The sequence below is a fragment of the Solanum verrucosum genome, unplaced genomic scaffold (genome assembly GCF_900185275.1).
Source record: "Solanum verrucosum unplaced genomic scaffold, falcon-dt-bn FXZP01000183.1, whole genome shotgun sequence".
NCBI lineage: Eukaryota > Viridiplantae > Streptophyta > Magnoliopsida > Solanales > Solanaceae > Solanum > Solanum verrucosum.
In genome coordinates, this window is record NW_026020430.1 from 1,055,118 (window position 1) to 1,068,130 (window position 13,013).

At 41.5% G+C, this 13,013-nt stretch overlaps 1 protein-coding gene across 1 annotated transcript in view; it reads left to right on the forward strand.

The window, feature by feature from the left end:
* LOC125807423 (uncharacterized) overlaps positions 1-11,372 on the forward strand; it is a 20,905-nt gene extending 9,533 nt beyond the window's left edge. The window contains exons 3-10 of the mRNA XM_049487136.1: positions 7,411-7,615; positions 8,230-8,320; positions 8,422-8,567; positions 8,769-9,012; positions 9,102-9,206; positions 9,374-9,556; positions 9,722-9,926; positions 10,835-11,372. Of these exons, the coding sequence (XP_049343093.1) occupies positions 7,411-7,615; positions 8,230-8,320; positions 8,422-8,567; positions 8,769-9,012; positions 9,102-9,206; positions 9,374-9,556; positions 9,722-9,926; positions 10,835-11,319 (1,664 nt within the window). The 3' untranslated portion in view covers positions 11,320-11,372. The remainder of the gene's footprint in view (positions 1-7,410; positions 7,616-8,229; positions 8,321-8,421; positions 8,568-8,768; positions 9,013-9,101; positions 9,207-9,373; positions 9,557-9,721; positions 9,927-10,834) is intronic.
* The last annotated feature ends 1,641 nt before the right edge of the window (positions 11,373-13,013 follow it).

Below are 13,013 nucleotides of genomic sequence, written 5' to 3' on the forward strand. Positions count from 1 at the left end.
ATCCCATCATGACACAGACCAACCAACTAACACACAACAGACACCTTCTCACTGTCAACCAGATACCAACTTTCCAACAATGGAACTAGTGCCCTTACTTCAAACAAATCCTCTTTTAGTAAAAAAAATTCGATTTCATTCATGGTACAAGGATTTATTCAACACTCACGCTCAGAAGTAATTTCAAATACAGTTTGTGCTTACTGCCATAAGCTTGCCCTTATTTTCACTGCTCAGACTTTTCAAACTAGACTCCAGGATCACTATAGGACTTTATTGGCTTGTAACGTAGGCTCAGGGTCAGGTGTGGTACATTTGGGTACTGTTTAGTGACTTTCTGCCCTCCTTGTCATTACACTAGGCTTTTAACCTCTTGTTGCCCTACTTTTGTCATGTTATTGCTTTACCGCTTTCCTTTGATTTTCTTCAATCACGGAAGTGACTTTAAACTTTGAAGCTCAATTCCTTTTAATTGCTCCTTTCTCTTTGAATAATTCACATCCTTTCCTTACGTTTCCCCCAAATTTATTTATTTATTTTTATTTTTTTTTTTTTTTTTTTTTTTTTATTTTTTTTCCACTCTTTTCATCCCCATTTTTCTTTCGGTTTCCTCTTGCATAGCCACCTTACAGTTGACTGACCCGACCCGGACCCCCATTACTTAAAACCCATTGTTTCAAATCATTCCCTTCCCTCCATTGCTCCCACAACCGTTTCTCCCACTTTTTAAACTCCCCAAATCACTCTATAACCACCACAAAATATCCTCCCTTCCATATATTCCCTAAACCCTTTTTCCTACCATAATCAACCCCACTCCATAATCTGATAAAAAGAGTCCGGGGGTTGGTCAGTGACGAAAAGGTGAATCTTGGTCGGGCTAAATCATAGTACCATCACGCAATCACCCCACTCCTTGTTGCTTGTAAGGTAATAGACTTTCTCTTCACTTTGAATTTCAATTCATAGATTGAATATAGAGGGTCGGGAGTGGGTTTTAACCTTGGGTAATTGTTAGTTGATATTGCATGATAAACTTGAGTAGTACAATGCCCTTGGAATGATAGATAGTGATTGTGTAGTTTTAATTGTGATGTGAGCTTATGTATTCGTAAATACTATATGCTAGTTTCGACCTAGGGTTCCCCATCTAGTCTAAATTGTTGGGTATAATAATCGGTAGGAATCTTAAGAATGACGAACTAGCATGTTTTAATGGTGTATATGCATAACTAGGTTGCGTTAATGTTGAAACCAAAAGCCAAAAATGTATGATACCTGGCACTGTTTGATTCCACGATACCCCGTCTACGGACCGTAGATCCATCTACGGACCGTAGATGGGGTTCGTCATTTGATGCACCTGCAAATTTTCACGAAGTGTAAAACCACGGATGTGGACTACGGTCCGTAGATACATCTACGGACCGTTCTGCACTTCCGTGGTTTTCATCTGCGACCTATATTTCAGGCACCCTGATCCACGGACCGTAGGTCTCCTCCGTGGATGACTTCTGCAGCATCTGTCATATTTTTTTTTGTGGACTTAGTTTGGGTTGTTACCAACTCTAAATAAGTTCTTTTGCCGCATATGGTTAGTTTTGGCACTAATGACGTTCCTGCAGGTACGATGGCACCCAAGAAGATGGTCACCTACTCGAAACGGGGCAAGTCCAAATCGGTTGCCCCTAGCTTCCGGTTGATTGATGAGGACACCGAGAACGACTCTGACTCCGCATATGTGCCTCTCAACCCTAGGGCCTCTCGCGCAGCACCCAGGAGCACCCCCCGGAAGGTGATCCCCGACGTAGTCACTGTCTCCCAGTCTGATGAGGAGCACACACTGATCGGGTCGCCAACTGGGGCTGCTTCCAGTTCGGAGGGACCTATGTCCGGATCCGAGTCTACCCATGCCTCAGGCTCCCAATCCTCACATTCAGAGTCTGTCCATGCTACAGGGTCCAACTTTAAATCGTCCACAGGGTCTGGAGAAAATGACCAAGCAGCCTCGTCTGATGAGGCAACTAGTTCAGAGGCCATTCCTGCTCCGAGGAATGATGAACCCGCTCCGGTAGCAGGGGAGCTGAATAGGTGGTGTGTCGAGGGTCAATGGCAGATCTATCGGGATGCAAAGATGGTGAATGACAAACAGAAAATGGCCCGATTAATACAAGAGGAGCGCAGAGTCCTCACGGGGAGCTTGCATACTGTGCCAGACATTCACCGGCTTTTCAAACTTCACAAGTGTGACTGGATGGCTCGAGACCCAGGGACGTATAGCGAGGAGATTGTCCGGGAGTTCTATGCTTCATATGCTGCCACTCTCCGCGGGTCCATTTCCAAGCGGTCAAAGCCACTAGCGCAGGCCCCGCTCACTTCCACCTTGGTTCGAGGGTGTCCAGTAGATATATCACCCGCCACCATTAGCCGGTTTCTTTATGGTCCTACCACATGCCACTCTTGGTCCCGTAACACGTCGGAATTTGATTACCGCTGGGACATCGTGCGGAGTGGTACTTTCCAGAGGAATACTGAGCAGCGAGAGGCCGTGATACTATGGCTGGCCAGGTACATTGCTGCAGATGGCGAGCGTGCAGAATGGGTCGCTACTCCACGGTTGGGCATCCGGAGGGCCACATTGAACTTCGTAGCAAAATTCTTCTGGCTATTAGTACGCAACCGCGTGTCGCCCACAAAAGCCGACAATCAGGTCACTTGGGACAGAGCTGTGATGGTTGCTGCATTGGTGGCGGGAGTAGAGATCGACTTTGCCAAAATGCTGCTGGCAGAGATCCACGAAAGAGCTTTCAGGACCTCAACTACTTACCCTTTCCCCTGTCTGATATTTCACTTGTGCAGGGACTCTGGAGTACCGATCTGGCATTGTGACAGGCTAGTCCACCCTACAGGGGCATTGGACATCGGCCTTATTCGGGATGACGCGAATGTGGCAGCACCTCGCAGAGAGCCCCAGATTGAGGTACCCCCCTTGAGCTCCGATCTTGCAGACGCTGTGGGGCAGGCACAGGGCGGTGACCCCATTATCCCAGACCACACCGACACTGTCCCAGGCTCCTCTTCTCAGGCAGCGAGTGTGGCTCTTAGTTCTTCCCGGTCCACACCACAGTTAGGAGTGACGGTTGTCCCTATGGCCAGAGTACAAAAGTTAGAGGCGCAGATGGCCACACTCCTACATCACATCCAGCCTTGGATGCAAAAGTCGATTGCTGAGTCCGAGGCTAGATTGGAGCGCCGGATGGAAGGGATGATGGACCGTAAGGTCCTGGCGGTTAATAAGCGACTTGACGCCTTTGAGTTGCGAGTACTTGAGCGATCAGTTCCGGCCACAGACTTATCTGCTTTGCAGGCTGACATAGCCAGCCTCCGGACTGATGTGGACGCCATTCTTGCTGCACCTTCAGTTGAGACTCAGGCTGCGCCGACTGCACTGGCTGATGATACAGTGCTAGATGCCCTATTCAGTGGCATCGCCGAGGAGGGGCCTGCACCGACACATGCCAAGGGCAAGCGGCACCGCTCTCATCGAACAGAGGAAGAAAAAGCGCAGAAAAGACAGCGTCGGCAGGAGAAGGAGGCTAGAAGGGCCTCGATTGCAGATGAAGAGTCGCGCCAGCAGAGGGTGCGTGAGAGAGCTGCAGGGGCATCAAGCTCTGCCCCAGTTACAGAGGTTCAGCCTATTGTGAGGGGCGCTGTGAGCACCACTGATGGTGCGGAGCAAGTGATAGCGAGCACTACTGAGAGTTCTAGGATTGTTGAGGTGGGCACTACTGAGGGTGCCCCCACTGATGTTCCAGAGGGCTCCGGGAAACCGGACCCCCCTGTGTGTTGATGATTCGCCGGCGCTTTGCGCCACAGGTTTGCTTCACCCTAATCCATTTTCTTTTATTGTTTATGTATGCATTGTGGACAATCGCATCTATCTTTGTTGGGGGTGGGGTAAATGGATTGTGAGTGATAGGGTAAAGTCTGAGTAACCCAAACTCATGAATCCTCTCTTGGGGTTTTCTTGCCTGTGTTCTTTTTCCCCAAGTGACTGTTTAATTTTTTGTTGAACCGGCATGTCTTAGGAGTGTGTGTATAGAAGCATGATACAGAATGAAGCATGATGGCTTAGAAAAATGATACCCGTCAGATTCTGGGTTGTATGCTAGAAGTAGACTACGAATTGTTGACTGTGTTGGCTCTGAACATGATATAGTAACAATCGACTTGATTGCATGACTAAACCTGAAACTTGAACTGGAAATCTGATAATGAAACTTGTGCCAAGAGTGGGTGAGAATCATTGACTGTTCAAACAGTTTTGTGCAAAACTAGAACTTGCCCGGTTAGTCCTGCGAAGACAATTCAATCCAGAGGATAGGAAGTGATCATAGGCCGTTGTTCTGAAAAATCCATAAAGTGCCTAGAAGGATTCAACCAAATGAAATAACTGTTCCCGTTGATCCCACTTTGAGCCTAAAAATAAATCATTTCTTTCTAAATCCCCGAACTCACTTTCCCATAATCTACTATGTTGGCCCCGGTCCCTCCTTGGACATGTGCAATTTGATTTAGGCCAAAAGCCTAAGTTGAGGGTGGCTATGCAAGAGGAAACCGAAAGAAAAATGGGGATGAAAAGAGTGAAAAAAATAAAAAAATAAAAAAAAAAAAAAAATGAAAAATAAATAAATAAATTTGGGGGAAACGTAAGGAAAGGATGTGAATTATTCAAAGAGAAAGGAGCAATTAAAAGGAATTGAGCTTCAAAGTTTAAAGTCACTTCCGTGATTGAAGAAAATCAAAGGAAAGCGGTAAAGCAATAACATGACAAAAGTAGGGCAACAAGAGGTTAAAAGCCTAGTGTAATGACAAGGAGGGCAGAAAGTCACTAAACAGTACCCAAATGTACCACACCTGACCCTGAGCCTACGTTACAAGCCAATAAAGTCCTATAGTGATCCTGGAGTCTAGTTTGAAAAGTCTGAGCAGTGAAAATAAGGGCAAGCTTATGACAGTAAGCACAAACTGTATTTGAAATTACTTTTGAGCGTGAGTGTTGAATAAATCCTTGTACCATGAATGAAATCGAATTTTTTTACTAAAAGAGGATTTCGTTTGAAGTAAGGGCACTAGTTCCATTGTTGGAAAGTTGGTATCTGGGTGACAGTGAGAAGGTGTCTGTTGTGTGTTAGTTGGTTGGTCTGTGTCATGATGGATCCACATGAGTTGGCTTATCGAGTCTAAAAGAACGAATGTGCACCCGAACAATGAGGAGGTTGAAGAGCCATGTGATTGCTTGAGTTAGAAATTCTTGCTTCTATATAAGTGTCGTTTAGAGTTCTAGTGCGTCGCTTGAGGACAAACAACGAATTTAAGTTGAGGGTGTTGATATACCGTGAGTTTACGGTATTTCTAATACATTTCACTTACAAGTTGTGTGTGTCTAGGGCCTTTTTATATTGGTTTTTATGTATTCTATCATGTTTTGCAGGAAAGGTGTACAGGCGCGGAAGTTTAGAGACAACTGAAGGAAATGCAGAAAAAGGCATCCACGGAGGTCATCTACGGACCGTAGGTCCATCCACGGTCCGTAGGTGATGACCGTAGACCAGCAGGAATGTGTTGAGGACAAATCAGGGAAATCTGACCAAGTGTGGAACCACGGTGCCCATTTACGGTCCGTAGACCCATCTACGGACCGTACTGTTGATCCGTAGGATGAGACTGTGAGGGTTCCAGTACTTGATTTTTGAAGATTCTAAGTATGGAGCTACGGAAGGGATTGACGGACCGTAGATCGATCTACGGTCCGTGCTGCTGGTCCGTCGTTTGCTTCAGAGAAGCTGATTTTTAGATGCCGAAATATTTTCTAAGTCCCGAGTGACGGAAGGGACTTACGGACCGTAGATCAATCGACGGTCCGTAAGTCAGTCTCGTGGATCGAAGACGCGTACCTGAACAAAACTTTCCTTAATTTGTTTCCTTTTTTATTTAGGATTTGTTTTCTATAAATAGGACATGTAAACCTCGTTTTTGGGGGTTAGACACTATTATTCTATTTTTACTTTGGAACTTTGGAGATTAATTTGCAACCCTAGCAATTATTGATTTTGGAAGTTCGTTTTGAAGATTTTGGCTTGGCAATTCAAGTTAATTCTCTGGGTTTATTATTCTTTTTACGTAAGTTCATGATTTCTTCATCTACAATTATGAATTGTGTTCTTGCTGATATGAGTAACTAAATTCACAACTAGGGTTGTGGGAACCATGATCAATTAACAAAGTATGAATAGTAAATAAGCAATTCTTGACTAGTATTTTGCATGCATTGATAATTCTTTCGTTTAGAAGTCTTTTTAACGGTGGCCAACGTTAGAACTCGCCTTGTTACTACTTGCCGGACCAAGGAGGTAATTAACAAGAAAAGAATTATCAACATAGATTTAGTGTGATACTATCTAATAGGCTAGTGTCGATTGGTGCGAAGTAATAACTAAGCCAAACATCGATTATGATGTCTAATATGAGGTAAAGGTAAGGGTTAGTAAATTATACACACGTAGCCGGACCAAGGTGCGGGGTGAAATTCTCTGGATGCCGGACCAAGGATTTAGAGATACCTAACTTATCACTTTGCATGTAATACACTAGAAGGTGTAAGTGAGGAAGATGATTTGGAATTGCCTAATGATGGTATAATTGGGGTGGTTAGGAGAATTATGACTATCAATTTGGGTAGTGTTGATGAAGGGCAGAGAGAGAATTTGTTTCATACTAGGTGTGGGATAAAAGGGAAGACTTATTCTATGATTATTGATGGGGGAAGTTGTGCAAATGTGGTGAGTTCATACTTGGTGGATAAACTAGGAATTGCATGCATGAAGCGCTCTACCCCATATAGGCTCCAATGGTTGAATGATTGTGGAGAAGTAAAAGTAAACAAACAATGCATGATTTCATTCAATGTTGGTAGGTATGAAGATGAGATTCTTTGTGATGTAGTTCCAATGCAAGCATGTCATGTTTTACTTGGCCGACCTTGGCAGTATGATAGGGATACTACTCATCATGGGAGAAAGAATAGGTATAGTCTTCTGCATAATGGTAAGAAGTATACTCTTGCACCATTATCTCACGGTATATCAGTTGTATAATATTGGACTAAGATGATGGAACAACATGGTTGGTGAGGATTCATATAGCTGACCCAGGTTGCTTGGGATTGAGATGTAGTTGTTGTAATATATATGTATATAAAGTTTTTATCAATTGCTGCACAACAGTGTTTGGTGTTGTTGTACTCTGCATTCAAGGACTTGAACTTTTAGATTCGCCTTTGTAGTGGTGGTTGAATGGAAGGCTACCTTTTATGGTTTTAGTGAAGTGTGAATAATTTGATTGTGGCAGGGAGTGTACTGAGTGGTGGAGGAAGTGTGCCATTTCCAAAGGCTACTGCTGCGGACTGGGTGAAGATGGTAAATGGGATTCAAAAGGGTTCACTATCAACACGCCTTGGTATTCCAATGATTTATGGAATTGATGCAGTGCACGGGCACAACAATGTCTACAAAGCAACAATTTTTCCACACAATGTTGGCCTTGGAGTCACAAGGTAAGGGAAATCGCAGTTGCATATATTCATTTCAGCAGCATTCTTCACAAATTTTGAAATGTTTATATAAATGTGAAATTTGAAGAAACATACATAGGTTAGTGCTTGTGACATATAGTCTACTTCAATATTTGAACACAATAGGGCTTGAAAGTTTGTTCTTTTCTCATTATTGTTCTGTGCTGTGGATTTTAGATCACACTGCATCAACATGGGGGGAGGGGCTGAGAGATGGCTGAAATGTTGATTTAGAAAAATTCCGTGTCTTTTAGCAGGAGTAGTTCGAGAGGATCAATTACATCCTCTGCTGGAATTTTGTCTTTGAACTGATCAATTTTGCTTACATAAATGGGAGTGATGCTAAGACTTCCTTCCCTATCTATCTTTACTGATCATTATGAGGATGGAACCATGGTTTCAACTTTCAAGAGTCTGTCTGGAAATCTATTTTGCCGGAAGTGTTACTTTCAGGAAATTTGGGAAGATCATACTCAAATAAGAGATATTTTGTTGATATATAAGAGATTTAAAAATTTAGTTGTATTTTACAACTTGTTCTTTAAGTTCTTTTATTGCATTTACTGACACTTGGAATAATCTCAACTTTGCAATAGAGACCCACAGCTTGTGAAGCGGATTGGAGCTGCGACTGCCCTTGAAGTCAGAGCCACAGGAATCCCTTACACTTTTGCACCGTGCATCGCAGTGAGTGCTATCACATCATATACAGTTTACTTATTGTCTATATTTGATAGCCTTCATCATAGGTCTGGGTATTTGTTTTTGCTTGATACTTGATATCACAGGTCTGCAGAGATCCAAGATGGGGTCGGTGCTACGAAAGCTACAGTGAAGATCATAGGATTGTTCAGGCAATGACTGAGATCATTCCTGGTTTACAAGGAGATGCTCCGGCTAACTCCCGTAAGGGTGTTCCGTTTGTCGCAGGAAAGTACGTATCTCTAGTCTTTCACATCTTTATCCTTTCTGACTCCGTTTGTAAGTTCATTTGACTGCAAAGTATTGTGATTTAACTTTCATCTAGCTGTAACATTCGTCATTTCGTTACACATCCTCATCCATATTTAGCCTTTACGTCTATCTAGTATATGCTCTCCAATGACATGATTGTGCATTTCTAAATGTGCTCAAGGACAAAAGTAGCAGCCTGTGCTAAGCACTTTGTGGGCGATGGTGGCACTACCAAGGGCATTGATGAAAATAACACTGTTATCGATGTGAATGGGCTACTTAACATCCACATGCCTGCCTATATTGATTCAATTTTAAAGGGAGTTTCGACAATAATGGTCTCTTACTCGAGCTGGAATGGCAAGAGGATGCATGCAAACCGTGATCTAATCACTGGCTTTCTCAAGGGAAAGCTCAAGTTCAGAGTAAAAGAGCAGCTCTCTTTTTAGTTCTATTGGTCGAAATATAGTGAGGAGATTGCTGATCATCACATTTTCTGTTACCTTTATTTCAGGGTTTTGTCATATCAGATTGGGAGGCAATTGACAAGATTACTGAACCACCCCGTGCAAATTACTCTTACTCTGTTCAAGCTGGAGTTCTTGCTGGACTCGACATGGTCAGTCTAAAGGATTAATTCCAAAGTTGTCTGTTATATAAAATATACATTTACTAATTTCCCATCTAAATTATCACCTTGTCACCTGACAAAATTTGATTGTCATTAATCAACTCAAGCTGTAGTCACTTTTCACTTCCTAATGTATTTAGTTTTTATTATTGCAGATTATGGGTCAGGAAAACTTGGTTGAATTTCTTGATGATCTGGCTTTCCAAGTAAGGAACAATATCATTCCCATGAGCAGGATAGATGATGCAGTTAAGAGAATATTAAGGGTTAAGTTTGTCATGGGTCTCTTTGAGAACCCATTGGCTGATCTCAGCTTAGCAAACCAACTAGGAAGCCAGGTAATTCCCCCGTTGACAAAAATGATCATGACAAGCTCCACCCAAGGGGATGCAAGACAACTTTTGTCAAAACCATAAGTTTCCGTTCTGGTGTAATGTAAATTCTCTTCACCTGGTTTTTCCTTGACTTGGTTCCTTTCTTTTCAACTTAAATTCTTTCTGTAGGAACACAGAGAGTTAGCAAGAGAAGCGGTGAGAAAATCACTTGTACTATTGAAGAATGGAAAAGTTACTAGCCAGCCACTGCTTCCCCTTCCGAAAAAAGTGACGAAGATACTTGTCGCTGGCATTCATGCTGACAATTTGGGTTACCAGTGTGGAGGCTGGACTATAAGTTGGCAGGGAATTGGAGGCAATGATCTTACCACAGGTATCTTTCTGTTATCTTGCAATTAGAAGTCTTCACAGTTCTTTGAGCCAGTGCAAATCAAAATCTCGTCGTTGCATAAACCTTAGCAGTTATTTTGAACTATTGAGATCCCACTTTGCAACTTAATATGTTTGTGATAGATTTCTGTCTTTATTTCATCTGTCACTTAAGTACAAATAAACCTCAACTTTTATTGTGTGCATTTTGAATAATGCACAGTAAATGCAACTGATTTTTTCAACACCTTAGGATTTTGTAAGACACATACATGTGGCTTCAACCAAAGTGATAAAAGAACAACTTGGACTCTAATTTAGTAGGGCTATTTGAATCTTAGCACCATTTTTTTAGTGGCATTAGTTAAAGATATATTTAAAGTATTGGTTAAAAATGGGTGAGAGTGTGATAGTTTCTTAAAGGGTGACATCAAGGGTATAATAACAGACTCATTTTCTATTTTGTTGATGAAAAGGTAGAGACTTTTTTTAGTAAGTTACCAAAAGAAGTACATATACATCAGAGAAAGGAACATCCTTTTATATACTGAAAGAGTACAAGAGATCTAATAGTGAAGCTTTTTCTTTAGCAAAGTATAATGTAGCTCGGGATGGAGTAAACTGGGAAAGGTGAATCAAATAGGCTTTGACAGCGTCAGTCTTGGAAGGACTTACATAATTGGATATTGCTTGGCTACTTCTATAAACTTTAGACCATATCTATCTGGTTTCCAGAACAGTTGCACTTATGCACTGTTTAACGAATGATCTACAAGCTGCACGAAAAGATTGATGCGACATTTGATTTTTTATTTTTGAGATCGTGCTCGATAATCGTCAAATTTTTAAATGAGAATTATTATTTCTTGTAGCATCAGACTGAATAAGCTCTCATATATGTGACAAATACAGGAACTACAATTTTAAATGCTGTGAAAAACACAGTCCATCCATCTACACAAGTAGTCTACCAGGACAATCCAGACGTAAACTTTGTTAAGTCCAACCACTTCTCCTATGCCATTGTTGTCGTGGGTGAGACACCCTATGCAGAGATGTTTGGCGATAGTGCAAAACTTACAATTGCTGAACCTGGTCCAAGCATCATTTCCAATGTCTGTGGGGTTGTGAAATGTGTGGTAGTTGTCGTCTCTGGGCGTCCAGTTGTGATTGAACCGTATCTTGCAAACATAGACGCCCTTGTGGCTGCTTGGCTTCCGGGAAGTGAAGGCCAAGGTGTTGCTGATGTCCTGTTTGGTGACTATGGATTCACAGGCAAACTTGCGCGCACTTGGTTCAAGTCAGTTGATCAGCTTCCCATGAATGTTGGTGATCCACATTATGATCCTTTGTTTCCTTTTGGATTTGGTCTCACTACTAAGCCTGTGAAGAGCTAAAATTTCTTCCTCTGGCGTTCTACTTGCTGCTCAATCTTTATATTTTTTTGTTTGTTTAATGGATATTTAATATCATAATATTAGAGTTTACAAAAAAGGAGCAGCATTAGTTCAATACTGTACTCTAGTCTACCTAGTTACTATTATCATCCAAAATTTAAGGTTCGAAAGTAGTGCCTAAAATGTCTAGCTAATGCCTGAAGGATATACAAAAAGCCTGATGCAATTATAAAGAGCTTTATTTATGCCTTGTATCGAACAATTCTTGATGTTGTGGATTCAGGATTTTCACTCGAGGGTGCAGAAGTTGTAGCGTGCAGAAGTTGTAGCATGCACCCACTTCTACACCCAGCCAGAATCGACCTGGATCACAGGGGCCGGTAGCAAGGCCCAATTGTTTCTGTTTGAGAAGGTTCAAAGGTTATATATGGGCGTATATATAGAAAATTTATCCATTTTTCATGTTAAGAGCTCTATTGGTCTTTTAAAAACTTAAAAAGGAGTTATTTGCAATTTTCCTGTCACGTGATTGCTTTTTCTGGAAAGAATGATTTTGAGTAGTCATGAGGGTTTCGTGTGTGCTATTTTTTTTGTGTTTTTCACCAGATTGGCCAAGCACCAGGCACAAAAAGAATGGGGAGATTTTCAGTACCCATGAGGCTTTTGTGTTGTTCTGCCTATGGCCAGTGATTGCAGAGGCAGAGTACTTACAAGGACCCAAAACAGTCAAATTGGACTAAAAAAGTAAAATTTTAACAATTCACTTAATATGGATTAGAGGGAGTAACTAAAATCAAAATATGTCTTCGTCAAATATATAGAATCATATATATTCTTGCTGTAACTAAAATGAGTTAAATTTGTCCTTATTTTCAAATGTCGAAAGTTTAACACCCAACCATGTCACTATCTTGCAATTAAGGAATTTTTTTATTTTATTTTTAAACGGTGAACAAATTTCAACTTTTCTCATGGTGGAGGAGTGAATGCCCAATTTCCAAATATTATTTTTTCATTTTGAAAACAAAAACTTTCTTTTTTTAATTTAAAATTTTCATAATGAAGCATGGCAAATGCCTACTAAGTCCCTAATCACACCCTACCCCCATTACCCCCACTGATTTTGTTTGGATGGATGTTACGTATTATTTCATATCGTATTGTATTTTATTGTGTTGTATTATTACATAATGTTACACATCCATAATTTGAATGACAAACCTATAATAAAAGTAGGGTATGAAATAGAGTTACTATGAAAAGGTTGAGTAAAAGATGAAATATAATTATTAAATAATAAATAATATTACACATCCATAATTTGAATGATAAACCTATAATAAAAGTAGGGTATGAGATAGAGCTACTATGAAAAGGTTGGGTAAAAGATGAAATATAATTATTAAATAATAAATAAACACAAAATAAGAAGAAAATATTAAGGTAACTATGCGATCACACCAAATCGATCCTTACATAAAATGGATCTTTTCATCATATGGCGTCGCGCGAGGTGGAAGCTGGTCTCCCGTGCGCCCCGAGCTCGCGGCTGGTCTAAATGTGAGTCCACGTCAACGGACGTCGCGACAAGTGGTGGTTGAAACTCAACTCTCTTTTGTTGTCGCAGCTACATCCCGTCTTGCGTCCGGAATCCCAGACCCTCTTTGCACTAAGGCACTCCGACCGCGACCCCA